The 17,184-nt window shown below is 41.3% G+C and overlaps 1 protein-coding gene across 1 annotated transcript; it reads left to right on the top strand.

Annotated features, from left to right (window-relative positions):
• The first annotated feature begins 479 nt into the window (after positions 1 to 479).
• LOC128445626 (cohesin subunit SA-1) lies at positions 480 to 16,672 on the top strand. Its single transcript, XM_053428373.1, has 31 exons — positions 480 to 500; positions 745 to 861; positions 1,443 to 1,667; positions 2,469 to 2,565; positions 2,893 to 2,969; positions 3,352 to 3,556; positions 4,287 to 4,438; positions 4,685 to 4,882; positions 5,281 to 5,379; positions 5,851 to 5,930; positions 6,618 to 6,725; positions 7,097 to 7,193; positions 7,506 to 7,608; positions 7,802 to 7,905; positions 8,609 to 8,701; positions 8,931 to 9,023; positions 9,570 to 9,770; positions 10,212 to 10,279; positions 10,359 to 10,446; positions 10,793 to 10,873; positions 11,567 to 11,659; positions 11,809 to 11,977; positions 12,300 to 12,433; positions 12,849 to 12,950; positions 13,370 to 13,503; positions 14,019 to 14,141; positions 14,666 to 14,847; positions 15,473 to 15,665; positions 16,003 to 16,098; positions 16,242 to 16,329; positions 16,622 to 16,672. Exons 1-31 carry the CDS (start codon positions 480 to 482, stop codon positions 16,670 to 16,672), a joined length of 3,672 nt encoding a protein of 1,223 aa, XP_053284348.1.
• Positions 16,673 to 17,184: the final 512 nt, after the last annotated feature.

Below are 17,184 nucleotides of genomic sequence, written 5' to 3'. Positions count from 1 at the left end.
GTAAGTTGTTACTAATTTAATTTGTTCGTGGAAGATGCTGCACTCTGTTTTAAATACTGTAAACTGTGTTTGAAACAAGCTAATGCTAGCCTTTAGCTCAGGGGCTAGCTTGCGGTGGTGTAGAGGCTAACATTGAGTTTTGCTAACATTGAGTTTAGCTAACCCTCTGTACCGTCTCTCTGTCTGTAGCAGTGCTAGCAAACACCGGCTAACCAGCAGGTCAGAGTCTTCTCCTAATACCTAGAACGTGTGTCACCAGCAATGGATGCTGGAGATTCAATGTGGGACAGGTAATGTTAGCCAAACTAAGCTAAGCTTGTTGTCTTGAGACAGATTTAAAAACTGTGGATTAATGAACCAAACGTTTAAATGTTTTATACTCTTAAGATTCAACAGGAGTTTTGTTTAATAGACAAAGCCTGAATATCTCATCTCAGTCAATTTAAGCAGTTTACATATATCGATACAGACTTGGCAGCATGTTTGTGTCTGTAGCAGGTGTAACTAGGGGTGTTCAGAATTAATACCCAAGTTACTATTACAATAGGATCATAAAACTATCTTATTGAGACAAACGGCAAGAGATCTTTATTGTCACAGACTGCACAAGTACAATCACATTTTCGGAGGAGCAGTCATGTAGATGCCTAATTGGTCAAATGTACAACTAAGACTTAAGTAAAACAATCTTGTTAGTCTCAGTAAAATTCAGATTAGTTGATTCTGGGATTTGTCTTGATTCAGTCTTTTTCCTTGTCTGTTAGTCTTGATGAGCTGGAGGATTATACAGCCTCTGACAGTGATTATGAGGCAACAATAAAAACCACCAAAAGGAGAAAACCTGCAGTGCCTGGACCTCAGGTGAAGTATTTTTATAAGTGTTTTTAATCGCCATCAGAATATTAAATGCTTATTTAAAAGGTTCTCATTTAAGATGCTCTCAAACATGCACTGAACTCAGCAGATACTCCATATCTCCTGCGGAGGACCTGCATGTGTGAACGCAAATGTCTGAGTGAGAGGCCCCGCGGTTTTTGCGCACTTTCTCCGTCTGGCCTGCCTGCTGCACCCGGCTGCTCCACCTCTTGCCTGAATAATGTGCAGGATTTGTTGCTGTTGTGAACGCGTCTGTGCAGAGAATTTCTCGCTGTGTTGTGCGTGTGTGAAAGGCAAAGTGTGGGTAAACTCTGTAGCCAGTTCTCCGGATTTTACCCACACGTCATCTTTAGATTAATCGCCAGGAAGTAGACCAGAGTAGTCTCATATTTTGTCTACCATCTCTCAGTTCTTGCAAACAAGGCTTAACTGACATCATGCAACACTGAGGTCAATGTTTGAAGCCTACACCATATCATGCTTTATTTACCACCAATTCAGTTGACTGCATCATTTCACTCTAAATCTCATGCTGAGCTGCCCCTCCATCTCTCTTTCATCTCAAGCCACCCAAGAGACCAAGGCGTAAATCTACATTGAGGGTGACGTCCAGCCCCCATAATAGCCCCATCCCCGCTCCTGTGGACCCCTCCCTGCAGCAGCAGCAGAACTCCCATGGGTCATCCAGGCAGGTCTCTCCCAGACGTGCAAGAGGAGTGAATGAGAGAAACCCGTGCATCGGAGCAGAGGACATATACGATGCAGTCTGCTCAGGAAAGAGTGCTATGGTGGTGAGCAAGCCCTTAGCTGGACATGAAGGGAAGGGGAAATGGTTTGTATGGATAAATGCATCAAAGGAAGGAGATAGTTGTAGTGAAAAGAGACACAAGCCTCTGTAGAGCTGCCGGTGAGAGAGATTATCATGTGCTGTCAATGGCTGACTGATGTGACCCCGTAGAATTTGCCTTTGATACGCAAAGAGGAAGGAGTCCTCCCATTGGGTAGAGTAGTCAATGATTGACGGCACGCGTCCATCCCAACTATTGTTGTCCTGTGCCCCGGTCTCTTCTGGGTAAAGATTAGAAATATCCCATACTACAAAAGAAAGACAAAGTGTGGTGATCAGTGTAGAGCAGCATCACATGCAGGTTGGGATTTTGGCTCAAGACCCATTCTCATAGAGCACATCCAGCAAATTGAAACTGCTTCACAAATGTTTAATGTTTTTTTACTATATTTCACTCGGTACTTCTTTTATATTGCATTTACTGCATTTCTAATCTACACCATTATTTCATACACAACAGATGCTCTGAAGGAGTCTTTGTATTTATAATGGAGCTACGGTTGACAAAGTGATTATGCAAAAGCGTAGGTGATTAAACTGGGGGGCCAGAAAATATATGGGCAAGATTGAGATGGGGAATACACAAATACACACGTTAAAAAAATAAAATATAAAAGACTAATGATAGAAATGTTATTTCTGAACTCCATAATATTATTCAAATGACATTTTGGTATTATAGCCATCTGCTGCTGGATCTGAGCGAAGTGTTGTCATTGTCTGTTGTCTCCCTGTCAATCTTAAGACGGTGGTGGACGAATGGCTGGACAGCTACAAGCGAAGCCGAGAGGTGGGGCTGCTGGTGCTCATCAACTTCATTGTTCGGTCCTGTGGATGCAAAGGTCAGAGGTCAAGAGGGAAGCCAGTAGCTGGGAAGTGGGGGGTGCGGGTCAGAGTTCAACAGATTAGCTTTCCAATTACAAGTCAGGCAATGATCAGCAGTCAACTATTGATCTTCCGGTATGCTAACGATTCAGTGTTGAGTTGCTATGCTACTTCTCTGTCTATTGACAACACAGTATATCAATATTTTGTCTGAGTGGAATTAAAATGTGAATAAAATCAAACCGTGTTATTACAAGTAGAAGAACAAACATTATTGTACGAGCACGCTTATGTATAAATCCTTTGGATTTCACAGTGTGTTAACCTTTCATCGTTTTGTCCAGGTGTGGTTAGTAGAGAGATGCTTGACAGCATGCAGAATGCTGAGATCATCAGTTCTCTAACTAAAGAGTTCAATGAGGTGAGAAAAGAAAAGCACAAGTTTAGAATTAGTTTATATTTGTCAAAGTAAACCCTAAGAGTTAAGTTGTATCTTTAAAGATCAAGTTGGAAGTCTCAGAGTCTTTGTTATCCCTTCTCACTGCGAATAATCCTGCTGGAATTAACTGAGCAAGTCAAATTACCTCAATATCCCAGGACATTCTGATTGGGAGGATGCAGCACAGCGTGATGGAGCACACTAATTAAGATCTAATGCTGATAAATGGACTTATTAATGAGTTAATCACTCTGTTTTGCCACTGACACAATTGTTATTAGCAAACCAGTGGTTTCTACCTAAAAATATGAAGCTTAGTCTGAGACGCTTCCTGTTTCTTTTGTTTGCTGTCTTCCTCCTGCAGGATTCAGTGAACTATCCTCTGTGCACTCCCGGCCCCACGCTGAAGTGTTTCAAAGCCGGCCTGTGCGAGTTTGCTGCGGTTCTGGTTCGCTCCTGTCGAAATAGCCTCATTTATGATGAATACCTCTTCCCCTCCTTGTTGGCTCTGCTCACGGGCTTGTCTGACTCCCAGGTCCGAGCCTTCAGACACACCAGCACCCTGCTTGGTAAGCACATTGGTACAGTACAGGTGAAAGAAAGTACATTTTCACAAGGAAGTTTTGCTTATAGCATTGAGGTGTTGTCCTAGTAGATTAAAGGCGGCGTTCCTTTTTGTAGATAATCAGTAATGTCACTTGCTTTTGATAATTGAGGAAACCTGCACTCCATGTCTGGGATACCAGAGGTTTTTCTTTCTTTCCTCTTTTCTGGGAGACAGAATTATTTTCTCCATTCAGCTGACATCCGTATTAGCCATGAGACAGGTTCCTTTGTTTTTTTTTCAGTACGTACTCGTCATGTACAGCTTTCCTTTGTTGTGTCTCTTTGTTTTCTTTGGCACACGCTGCTTAAGGTTGTCATTTCTTCTTTTCTTACAACCAATGACAAAAATGAAATTCAACAGCTTATTTATAATGTGAGTAGAACTGTAGAAATCATTAGCAATTAAGTCTTTAGTCTCGAAGGGCGCAATTAAAGTAACTATTAGACATCACTCAAATTAAGTTCTCTTTGGCGCATTTTGTGCCTGAACCTGTGCAACATAATTTTTCATCAAAATAAAAAATCTGTTGAAAACCTGAATGAACATTAGTGAAAACTGTCATTTAAAAGAGGCAGAGATTATGTTTGTCTTCTTAAAGATGAATTTAGTTTTTTTTTTTGGACACAGTAAGTGGGTGTGTTATGTGGCTATATTATCTCAATTGACCTTGTCAAACTCTATTTTGTATTGAGCAATGAAGCTGATGACCGGGCTGGTGGAAGTAGCTGTGATAGTGTCTGTTCAGCTGCAGACCACCCAGCGGCAACACAACATGGAGAACAGCAAGAGTTCGGAAGACAGAGCTTCTGACAGACTGGAGGAGCTGGAGGCCACCCTCAGTGAGGTGACACATACACACACCACACAAACACATTAGCATGACTGCAGCCATTTCTTCATAAACATGCACGTCACAACATTAAAGCGGGGAAGTGACATCTAACCTGTGAGAGTTGTTTTTTTGGTTTGCTTTAATGGGAAATGATTCAAAGAACAATGCAGAGGACTGGTTTCTTTTTAATTTCTCAAAATTAAATGTATATTTGACAGATTTGTCTGTATGCATTAGTTTCATACTTATGTGCCCCAGCTGCAGGAGAAAAGAGAGGAGCTCTCCTCCATGATGAACGCTACCTTCCGGGGTGTGTTTGTGCATCGGTACCGGGACCGGCTGACGGACATACGGGTGTTGTGCATTGAGGACTTGGGCATGTGGATAAAAATAGATCCTGAAGACTTCCTGAATGATGGATGTCTCAAATACGTGGGCTGGACCCTGCATGATAAGGTTGAAAACACAAAGGACTAGACAGTTGAAAATACATTAGAAAGTAGAGTGTTAAATGTAACTGTCATTCATTTATTTAGCTGTTCTGGCCATGGCTGACAACACCATTTATCACAGAGGTAGCACCAGTCTGTCTGCAGCTTTCTCCAGACCAGTGACGAGGACTCCAGAGCACAGGGAGCTCGCCAATTCAGATTGAACCACTTATTTTTTTATTTTCAGTTTCAGGCTTCGACAGCCTGTTGTACCAAACACAGTTGTAAGAATATCTGCAGACAGAAGCAAGAAAGATCACATACACTTGCACAAAGATGCATCTTCACTATGAACAGACTTGGGAATTAGTCTGTACGCAGGTTAGAGAAAGTGTATTACAATACTGTTCTTCATTCCCTTAGCAAAGTCCAGTGCGTCTGCAGTGTGTGCGGGCCCTGCAGGGTCTGTACAAGGAGAAGGAATTCATTGGCCGCCTGGAGCTTTTTACCAGCAGATTTAAAGTAAGGCATCCCTCTGGATTGGAATCAAACCTCATGTAATTCCTCTTTTATTTCTGCTTTTCCCCAGTTCTGTCTGTCTGTCTCTCTGCTGCAGAATCTCTCTTTCATCTATTGTTTCAATTCATTGTATTGTTTCTATTTTGTTGCCTGCCTGACTTTTTTGTTGCTTGGGATATCTTCCTTTGTCCTGGTGGGTGGCTGGGTGTGTTAATTGCTGCCAGTTACTGATGGTTAATAAGCTGTTGTCAAACACAGAAAAAAAAAAAAACCCTGCTAAGCCGTGTGTGCTGCAGCAGATAAATGTTTTTCATGCCACAGCTTAGCGGCTAATCAACGGGTTTGTGTGTGTGCATATATGTCTGTGAGTCTGGGTAAATTTATGCATGTCTGCTCTTTTCTTATTTATGCCTGTTTGTCTGCCTCCATGATCATGCATGTGTCTTGTGTGTGTGCGTGTGCGTGTGTGTTTAGGAGAGGATGCTCAGCATGGCTCTGGACAAGGACTCGGACGTGGCAGTGGATGTGGTCAATCTGTTGCTGCTGATCCATCAGTGAGGGGTTTCTCTGTCTCTGGTGGTTTCTCAGTGACACTATCTGCAACGTACACTGCAGGCATTTCATTGTAGCTGACCTGAACCTGCCAAGTATTCTATATTTTACTGGTACAAAGGCCTTTCGAGCTTCGTTTGCTCTGTACCATATTAGCTCATATCCGCAGTGTTGGTTTACAGCTCTGAGGCTTTTGCGTCAAATCCCTGAATGAGAAACTCTTCAGGATTGTTATTATTATCAGGAATCTATGCTCACACAGCCAAACAAAATTCAATGTGAAAATAATAAAACAGCACAAATATATCCTCGCTGACTGAAAGTGATTCCAAGTCTTAACTTCTCAACAATAGAAATGAAAGGGTGACTCATAGCTGTGATAGCACTCTGTCGTGATTCACAAAATGAGTCGTGATCTCTCGCGTCGGCAAACATCTTGAACAATAGACTCAAGTCACATCAGTTAAACGTTTTTAGGGGTTAATTAACAGGAAAGTGGTGAATAGGTTCATAAACTTTAACTGCTGGTTATTAAAGGTCTGTTTAATCCTATGAAAAATACTTATGTTGTTTGCCTGAAAAACATATTTCACCATGGATCACTTGAAAAGATTAAGTAAAAACCTTGTATGTCTAATGTAGCGTCCACTACCTTGACCTGTGCCTGTCTGTATGTGTTCACCATGCAGGAGGACAGAAGAGGGCCTGAGAGAGGAGGAGTGTGGCCACATCTATCCCCTTGTTTATGCTTCACACCGAGGCCTGGCGTCTGCAGCCGGAGCCTTCCTCTACAACAAGTACACTTTCATCCTTCCTTTACAGACTAATGAGCAGCTTTGTGTGTGTGTGTGACTTATCCCAAATTCAACAATTTTTCATTTCTGTTGTGTGATAATGTCGTCAAAACCGAGAACAAGGATTTAAAAGCTTGCCATGATATTGAGGTTGATTAAACATAAGGCATCATAATGACCGAGCATGGATGAATATTAACAAGTTCTGTTAATTGTGTGTAAACGTTTTTTATAATTTCCTCTTCTAATTGAGAATAATTATCCATTAGGCTTGTCGTCCATTTTTTCAAACCTGGTCTATCTCCTCAATTATAACACATTTATTTGTTTTTGCATACGTGATAAGTGTGTTTGTGTGTGTGTATGTGTGTCAGACTGAAAGGTTTGATTTCCAGTGACAAACAGGAGAATGAAAGACGTGACAAGGCAGCCTTCTTACAAATCCTGATCTCCTTCTACACCCAGAGTGAGGTAGCCTGTCTGCACCTCCTTCTCTTTCTCAATTCGCCTCTTGCTCTGTTTTTATGTAGAATAATTTGACACTGTGATTAAAATGTGTATATAGATCATCTACTTGCAAATTTTTCCATTCTCTTACATTTTCCAGAAGCTAAATAGAATCATGTTAGAATGAATACAGATGCCATTTATAGTTTTTTCAAGGGCACGATTTGAAGGAACACTGTTATAGGGTTTCAACTGTATTGAATCTTTTGTGTCATAGGTTCAGTATCAGACTGGTGCTTTACATCTAAAGTAAAGTAACTTATTCGCTCTTGACAGTTTCATGAACATGGGGCGTACCTGGTGGACAGTCTGTGGGCTGTGGCAGGTTCTGAGCTGAGAGACTGGGAGTCGATGACAACGTTCCTGCTGAAGGAGGCTGGTGAGAGGAAAGAAATTAGTCTTTGTACACACAATAAGCCGTATCTGAGTGGTACTCACTGTAATACAACGTGTTCATAAAATAATAAACGTCAAGTCTGCTCCCTTTTCTGACTTCTGCTGCTTCTCTGCTCCTGCTTTTCGTTGTCTCAAATAAAACCCACTCAATTGTTCTCCTGCCTCTTTATTGTCAGGTCTCACAGATAAGGAGGAGGGGGCTCTCCTAGAGCTCATGATGTGTGCTGTCAGACAGGCGGCACAGTCAACCTCACCTGTGGGGAGAGCTCAGGGCAAGAAGGTGCTGACACAGACACAAACACATGCTGAACGCTCTGCAGTCGTATGATTCATGGATCAGTGGAACCTTGGGGGCGAGAGAAATGTCATTCTTTGTTTATACTATTTGCACTTTCTTAAAAGTCATAGATTTAAAGCAGAAACTTTGTGACAGTCAAAAGGAAGAGACAAGACACGCTGCATCTGTCTGGATTCTAGAGTAAATATGAATATATTTTATATAATATCCTTTAATATATACAAATTGATCCTTCATTATTCCAGTTAATCGATCGAGATCAAATTTAAGATCGTTAGCTGTTAAAAATATGACTTAATCTGACCTTTTTCTTTCAAGACAAAATGTTGTTTGAAAGACCATTACTTTGATACAGTTTATGATCATTTACATGAACCGTCTCACACGGATTTACTAACCAAGTATTCCCATACATGTATATGCACCCAAAAATCGAATAGTGTGTTTATATATCAAGCTCTTTCAGAGTTGAACAACTAGCATAGTTCCGGAAAATAAAGACAATTCAGAAGAAAATAAAGGACAGATGCACATAAATACCCTTAAATATTTCAGAATTTAGCAATATCATGTCTTTGGTCCTGTTACTTTCACATGAGAAATCAAGTGTGAACACTTACAACCTCCGATGTCTCTTGTATTAACTGCTCTTCCTTTACTCTTCATTGAATGTAAATGTGAATAGCACCAGAGTATGAAGGATAAGAAGATCCAGAAGCAAGACAGGAGACGCATCACCACACACTTCATCCCTTTACTGCCGCAGCTACTGACTAAGGTGACAATCAAAGTTCACTTGAAGTAGCTGATGTTAAACGTATTTCAATCCATTATATTCAGCACTTAAACAATGAGTTGATGGTGCTTAACAGTTATTTGAAGTCACCTTAGTACTTCATATTACTTTGAGAAGGAAAATCACAACTACAATCTGAGGTATGTACTTACACTTTTTGTAGTAATACAGAGCTCGTTCTCATTCTCCCTCGGCCCTCACTGACCTGCAGTTCTCTGCCGATGCCGGGAAAGTGAGCCGCCTCCTCAAAGCTCCACTCTACTTCAACCTGGAGATGTACAACAGTGCTCAGTGGCTGGAGAGGGTAGGAGGACTGGGAATGTGAATCAGCATCAGGAAGCATTACCTCCTTTTCACAGTCTTCTTTTCATACTCCTCTACACACCCTTTATTTTGAAGTATATGGCTAATGAGCTCACCTGTGGCAGATTGCCTCAGTCAGCAGACATGTACAACCAGCAGGGGCATAAATAGGATACAGTCAATACACACTATATTCTGTTGTAAATACATTTAGATGCAATATCAGTGAGCAAGTGGCATAACAGCCATGAGGTGGAACAGCAGTGTCCAGTGTCAATGGAACACAAAGTGTGCCCCTACTTACACTCATCCACCAGCTTCACCTTTACAAATATGAGCAGGTCCGATTCTAAAGGGATTATTCCGACAATATTAAAGAAATATTACAATGTATTGTCTTCAACAATTATTACAATGGAGTCATAACAGTGACTGCTGGCTGTTTAATTAGCAATCGAAATTGTTGTGATTCATATTCATATTCTACTTTTTTGTTTCTTATTTTTCCTCCATCTTCCTTTTTTTTGCTCTCCCCTCTTTCTCTCAGCATCTGGACCTGCTGCTGTCCCAGGTGTGTGGCATCGTGACGAAGCACACAGATGCCACCGTTCTGGAGGCTTGCACCCACCTGGTCTGCGCTCTCTGCTCCGACACGTACACATTCTCCTCCCGTGCCCACCTGGCATTCAGCCAGCTGATGGACGGCCTCACCGAGTGCTTCAACATGTACTTAAGTGACCTGCTGCAGGTGGGTGAGCGTGTCAGTGAGGTTCTCAGACCGGAAAAGATGGCATGTATTAAAAATGCATGAGCACATGCTCGTACAGAGATGACATCTGTATTCCAAGCTTCCATCATGCATTTGCAATATGAACGGTTCATTCTGGGACGTTGCTCATTTAAATGTCTCCCTATCAATGAGGTGACTTGTCCATAGACGCATTAAGTTAACAGTTTTAAATGAATTTAAGGAAACAGGACTGTTTTAGAGACCTTAACAACAAGGCAAAAATATATATAAATTGCTTGAATCCGTAGAAAAATCTAATTTCTCAACTGTCAGGATAGTTTAATAGAAGCATGTAGTCTTATGAAAGTACTTGTTTTTCTTTAACATGTTTATCTCATAAAATAAATGAATCAAATATAAAGCATCCGTTCTCAAGAGTGAGTCTGTTTATGTACTCAGGGATCTGCAGATGACAATGACATGTACAGTGCCGCCACTGCCTTGAAGAGGATTGCTGCCTTGTGTGGGTAAGTGTGCATTTTTATATCACATTGAAGAAACTCTATTATTTTATATTTAGCAGTCTTGTCTGTTCTTGTTGTCCAGCGCCAAAGACCCAACAGGCTGGAAGCTGTTTGACCCCTGTGTTGAGCTACTGAAGAGCAGGCTGGAGTCTGGAGAGCTCGACAAGGAGGTTTGATATAAACTCTGATATTAAAGACTTAACTCGGCTGATTCAGCCCTGAGATTTGTCAAGGATAAACAAGAATATGATTGTCACCATATGAATAATGGAGCTGAAAATGTATTATGTAGATTGTGTTGATTGACCACAATTGTTCTTAACCTTAATCAAGGTCACCGGAGTTTTGCTCCATGAAAACTTAAGTAAATGTGTTTGATGCATTTGATCCGAATGTTTTTCTCCTAAAACAGACTTTAATCTGTTATGATGAGCAGAAACCTTGTTTAGTTACGTGTGGACACGTTTTTTTGTTTGCATGACAGCTGAGTTTTAACTTGGGTCTGTATAATTTCAGCTCATGGTGTCGGCTCTGAAGTGTGCTGCCTTTCACCTGATGTGGGCTAAAGTGAATGCAGTCAACTTCAAACCAGCTGAGGTATGCGTCTGCCATGGAAGAGAATACAAGTATTTTCCTCCATTCAGTGTTTTTTTTAAGCAGTTTGACCTTGTCCCAGTCCTTCACACACTCAAGTGGCTCCACCGAGTATCAGCCTACCTACATGTGCTAAGCCAACCTGCGTCAGACATCCCAGCCGACCCATGGTGGCCATGTTGGCGGCCTTCCTGTGTGTTTGTGGACTTTTTCTCGTCTGTGTTGTTCAACAGTTCACCAGCTGCGTGGACAGCAGGCAATTAACACAGCAATCTGTTACTTCAATATTTATTTCCTGCTCATTCACACTTTTTCTTAGAGTTTCTCTTTATGTATCTGTTGTATCTCATTCTTCTATTGAATCATTTCCAACCCTTTGTTCTCTATATCAATCACTTCCATTCTCTTTCATACAAGCGTGTCATTATTACTCATCCACCCACTTGTGTGTTTTCCTAAACAGGATTCGGACACACACACGTATCTCCTTCTCGTGATAAGTTCTGTTCTGTTGTCTCATAACCATAGACGCTGGCGACATGGCTCGATAACATTCATGTGTTCTTAAGAAAGCTACATTTAGAATTTATAATGCTTGTTGCATCTCATTCTTGTCCTACATGTATAAAATGTGCACATTAATAAAAATTAGATATTTCTCTAACTGTCTTTGTCCCTCTGTCGTCTCTGTTCCAGTCTGAACTGGCACGTCTGAGGAGGGAGGTGCGTTCGTTCTGCAAAGTGTGTCAGACGTGTCTGTCAGTGAACCAGGCGGCGGTCAGAGAACAGGTATTAATGGTCCCACACGAGAACATAATTGAGCAGATTTTGGATCTGATTCACTCCTACCGATTTTAAGCTGGTCTGAACTGATTATCTGCTCAGTTGATCCTTAAGCATGAGAGTTTTACACATACAATCTGAACGTCTATCCACAGGCATTCGAGCTGCTGTGTGACTTGCTAATGTTGTACAGTAAGAGTTCAGTCCGCTCCGAACCCGCCCTCCAGTCCCTGGTCCACCTTCCCTCTGACCTGCTGCGCTCTGAGATGGCTGCTTTCCTTCTGGACTACATCTTCAACGACGCTGAAGATCATGAGCTCAACGGTAGGACTGGAGGATGTGATATTTACACTGTTTGTTTTTCATATTGATTGAGATTGGTTGTGGAAGGTAATGCACTCAACAGTGTGTCGGCCAACATGTATGCCTGCAGACAGTTTTGATGCTGTGTGATGAGAATCGAGCCGTATCTGTTTTTCTCAAAGTACCCTAGCAGCCAAATCCATGTTCAGATTGTTTGCAAGTTAACGACTGAAAGTTTTGACTCTTGATCTCCTTTTTAAAATTCTCAAGTTGACTTGGTCTAATAGTGCACCGTCTTCTCTTTTCCACTCATTTCTCTGAATGGCTCTCTTCATCTCTCTAGTCGAGGGGGAGGAGGAGAGGAAGATAGCCCTCCTCCAGAGGAAGCGGAACCAGCTGGGGGGCTACTGTAAGCTGGTCATCTACGGGGTCCTGGACCTCTCTGCTGCCACTGACGTGTTCAAGCACTACAGCAAGGTGGAGATGGAGAATAATTGCATAAAGATATTCATATTTAATGCATATACATAATGAGCCCACTCCTATTCATTAACTGGAAGTGTCACAAGTGTGGGCAAAATAATTAAATTAATGATTTCCGAAATATATTACATTAATAGTTGAGTTTGACTGTCATTATTTGGAGAAATTAAATGGGTTAGGAAACAGTTTGTCAAACACAGAAATGAATAATGGAGTGGATGTGAAGGAGGGTGAGAGGATCTGTTTTACAACCAGCGAGGTGCTAAGAATGAGTCAGAGGCTGAAAGACGCACGGATGACTGGAATTATTTTTACATTGTTCGATATTGAACCATTGGTGTTGGATAAATAGAGTAATGATCAGAACTCTGTGTTTCTTTGTTGATCTCTCTTTTGCTGTTTCCTCCAGTACTTTAAAGACTTTGGTGACATCATTAAAGAGACGATGAGTAGGAGCAAGCTCATCAATCCTGTGCTGAGCGCCAAGACTGTCTGTCTGAGCCTGCAGCAGGTGCGCATGTATTAATGCATTTCTAATAATCAGAATAATATCAATATATAGACTGTCTGGGATGTGTAAAAGCAAGTAACTTAAAGTACACATGAGTGAGTATTTGAAAATGTATTATTAAGATTGTCACTGCCCCAGAGGTTCATGTGCATCCTCACAATTTACATTTACTATATGATTATCATACTTATTGAGCTAAGCAGGTGACCAAAGAATCTCCGTCATCTATTTACATTTTCTATAATATTCCATTGAGTTTTTCATGAGGCCAGGTTCTGTTATTTGCTTGACCGAGCCAATCAAAAGCTGTGTTTGCATTGCTTGGAGCTGATTTATTTCCTTGTCCAAACATGTGTGTCTGTCCGTGCATATCCATAGAACTGTTTAAATAACACAAAGTCATGTTTGTCTTTATTCAGCTGTTCTCAGAAATGCTTACGGAGGAGCACAGCAGGCGGGATCTCAATGAGATTAGAGACTTGGGCAAGAGGCTCGCCATGAGCTTTGGCATCGATCTCCATCGTGTCCGCAAACCACTGGTGGCCCTGCACATGTCAGTGAAACACATGTCAATGACAAACGCACACAGGCCTCCTCCAGCAGACATTTCCACTTGATTCAATTCGGTTCATTTTTAACTGTATAGTGCCAAATCATAGTATACATTATCTCAATGCACTTTACATAGAAGGTATAGGAAACTCAACAGTTCCCATAAAGAGCAGCTCTGGCTACTGTGTAGAGAAAAAACTCCCTCATTAACTGGGGTGACTAGAGATAAATGGGGAGGAGAGGGGAGAGAAGAGAGAGAGAGAGAGATAGGGGGGAGGGGGAGAGAGGCCAGTTTTGTACCATCGGGTTTCAGCTCTGACAGACTAGCTGTCATAATGAAAACAATAAGAGTAATAATTATGAATGTAAAGATGTTGAAGATGACAACTTGGATCTTTATGAATCGCCACACACCCCACAGGCTTTAAATTAAACACAAGTGTCTTACACTATAATTGCTCAGTCTTTGTTATAAATGTGGTTTTGAGTTCTTCTTTGTGTTGGGTTTACTCTCAGGGACGGAATACGCTTTGCGTTTCGGGACCCGCAGGAAGGAGAGGAGCCGCTCCTGAACGTGGCCTTCCTGGAGATCCTCAGCGAGTTCAGTTTTAAGCTGCTGCAGCAGGACCGAGCCCAGATGTGAGGAACATGTTTACTGTTTTAGTGGAAGGTTGATTTGCAGAATCAGCTGCGAGTGTTACAGCAGATTTCTCTGCTATTATTCAGGAGAAGTAGTTTATTCCAGAATCACAGCTAAGAAAAATAATTTTTCTATCAGGGGGATGTCTATTTCTTTATTTAAGATACTTAAAAAAATCTGTATTTCTTTTGCAATAACAGCACACAGGTCTGTGTACAGATACACTGAGTTGAAGAAATGTAGTCAATACTGCAATTTATTATCAGAGGAGCAGGAATGGGATTAAAGCATTCATATTCTTAACTGTGGGCTAAAGCTTTTAAATAAACAATTATAATAAGCTTTTTGTGATAAAACTAATTCGTTTTGATAGATGACGCTTTTCTGTGTGTGTTAATAATCTAACTGTATCAGAATTGATCCGCCATAATTTACAGAAACCTGAAAAACTGAACCATTAAACATCTAGGTTTGTATTTTTCTTTGTCCTCATCTCTTCTGTCACCGCCTCGTCTCCTCCCAGGGCTGCGTTGCTGAAATCAGAGTGTCCCAGTGCTGCCATCTCCTGGCTGCCGGTCAGAATGTATCAGCAGTCCTTGGAGACGCGCTTCACCTCCAGACCCAGGGAGCAGCAGGAGGAGGGGGGGGCGGCGGTCTCCTCACATGAGACTCCAGCGGCGAAGCGCAAGAGGACCACTGCTCAAGGTGTGTGGAGTGTCAGGATGCATAGTAATAATGAACAGAAATACCTGAAGAGGTGATGAATTATCAGGGAATGATGTGGGAAATTGTCTTCGATGACCATTTTAAAACTAGGTCAAAGGTGAGGGTCATCAAACTAAATGGTTGTTTGAGTTGATGCTGATATGTTGAGAGGGAGTATTTATAATCTTCAGCCAATTACTGTTTTGTCTTTTGATATGTTTTTCCTTAATTGTCAAGGAAACTGATAAGAAAAGATAAGATGGCAATCAGAAGTTTTCCTAACTCCAACGGGACATTTCCCTTTTATATTCAACAAACAGTCCAAACTGAGAAAGAGTTCGATAATATAAAATAGAAAAACTAAATCCTCCCGTTTGAAAAGTTTTAACAAGTGAATATCTGGTATTTTTACTTGTTTTATGACTTATAATAATAATAATCACTTACTAAAACAGTGTTTCAGTTTTCTTTTGTTAGGGACATGAATCGCTCATTGTCAGTTCTTGATACTTTATTAATCCATGACACTGTATCTTATCTATTGTTTAGTTTTGAGTTTGTAACATCCACACAATGAAGTAAATGGCCTAGTTAATTATGTGTCATTGTGTGTTCTGTCCTCCAGGTTCAGTGTCCAGCGCCACCAGAGGGTCCTGGTTGGAAAGCAGCAGCCTCCACAGTAGCCTTCCCACCCCGGCCCTCACCTCCACCGTCCAGAGACAGCCCCCCAGGCCATTGGCCTCCAGCAAACCCACAGCAGTGTCTGATATCAGCAGCGGCTTGAATGAGCTGGATTCTGAGGATGAGTTCTCCTCAGGGTAAGTTGAGCTCCAACTCATCTGCAGTATCTGCCATCTCTAATTCAGAGGAGGGAGATTACAGCCAGTCACCTGTGGAGTGTCAGAAATTGCCGAGGGGCAATTACTTTCTGTCTATCATCCAGGAGCCCATCACTCTCTGTTCTGTCCTACATGAACAGTTTGTGCAGCGTTTGGCCGGTTGAGGAAAAAGGACCATTTCTCTGGGTGCATGTCGCAGCTGCAGAAACATTTCTGATTGAAAGGCTCTGCTGACTTTGCATTCTGTTAAAATAAAGTTCATTTTAACCTTTTATTACTTTATGGCTGAAAATATTCACCTGCTGCTGTTCTCCAGGCCCCAGATGAGAAAGGTGAAGCCCTCCAAACGACGGCCGCTTCACTCCACCATGACCAGTTTGGATCAGCAAGACCTGAACTCCAACCTCACCCTGTAAGACTGAATAGAGGGCAGAATACAAACTGCATCATCCCAGAATGTTTTTTTCATATTTATAAAATGTATTTGTCTGGTGTGGTGATAGCTGCTATCAGCCAGTGAAACTTAGATAAAACTGTTCTGCGTGCGATTCACAGGTTGTCTCTGATTGAGGATGAAGAGGCAGAGGAAGAGGAGGACGAGATAGAGAATTATGACTCTGACCTTGAAACTGGATACACACTGGTAAAAAAAACATCTTGGTGCATATTGTTCAGGCTGTTTAACAACAAATTATAATATATATTGTACAAAGTGTATTTAAATTTTATCAGTCTGCTTTAAATCGTCAAAGCATCTGGTATCAGTTTAATTAGCAGCTTGTAAACACCCTGCTGTTCCACAGTGTTAGACCAGGTTAACAGAGCTTAAGAAATAAATGAATGCCATTGAAAACACATTACACTTGTGATGTTTGGACCTGATACAGACTCATTATGATTCATTATGTTTTACTCATCCTGTTTTTTGCTTGCAGCCGTCAACACGTCACAACTCAGCCAGCCTCATGGACGAGCTCTTCGACTGAGGCCACAGAGACCTGGATCATCTGTGGAGCAACTGTTCTGTTTGATGAATGCACCTCTTCAACGTTACTGTGTTTTCAATACATTCAAGTCTATTTAGTATTCACTACTTAAGTTGATACTGAGTTCACCTGTCACACAAGTTTGTAGTCATTGATTTTGTTGGTGGTGGGAAAAAAAGCAAGATGATTCCAAAGTTTGGAGGCAAAGGTTGATAAATTAATGTCTAAATGTTTATGTTTTGAATATACAAAGATGCAGTTCTGGCTTTTTTAGTTCCAGAAACTTGCCAAATGGTTAAAAAGAAATGTTTTTTGTTAGATCACTGTTTCCTGGCATCAGGCTGAAAGTCTCCTCCTGTGTTCCACATTATGAATTCAGGTTCAGGACATCTTGCACTTCTGTTGATGGCACCTTAAGTTCTTGACATTTGTAAACTTATAGTTTATTAAAAGATGCTAAATAAAAAATGGTTATTGTTTTTGTATGTGTTTTTATTTGCTTTATGTTGATA

Source organism: Pleuronectes platessa, chromosome 8, assembly GCF_947347685.1.
Source record: "Pleuronectes platessa chromosome 8, fPlePla1.1, whole genome shotgun sequence".
NCBI lineage: Eukaryota > Metazoa > Chordata > Actinopteri > Pleuronectiformes > Pleuronectidae > Pleuronectes > Pleuronectes platessa.
This window is presented reverse-complemented; position numbering and strand designations above follow the sequence as displayed.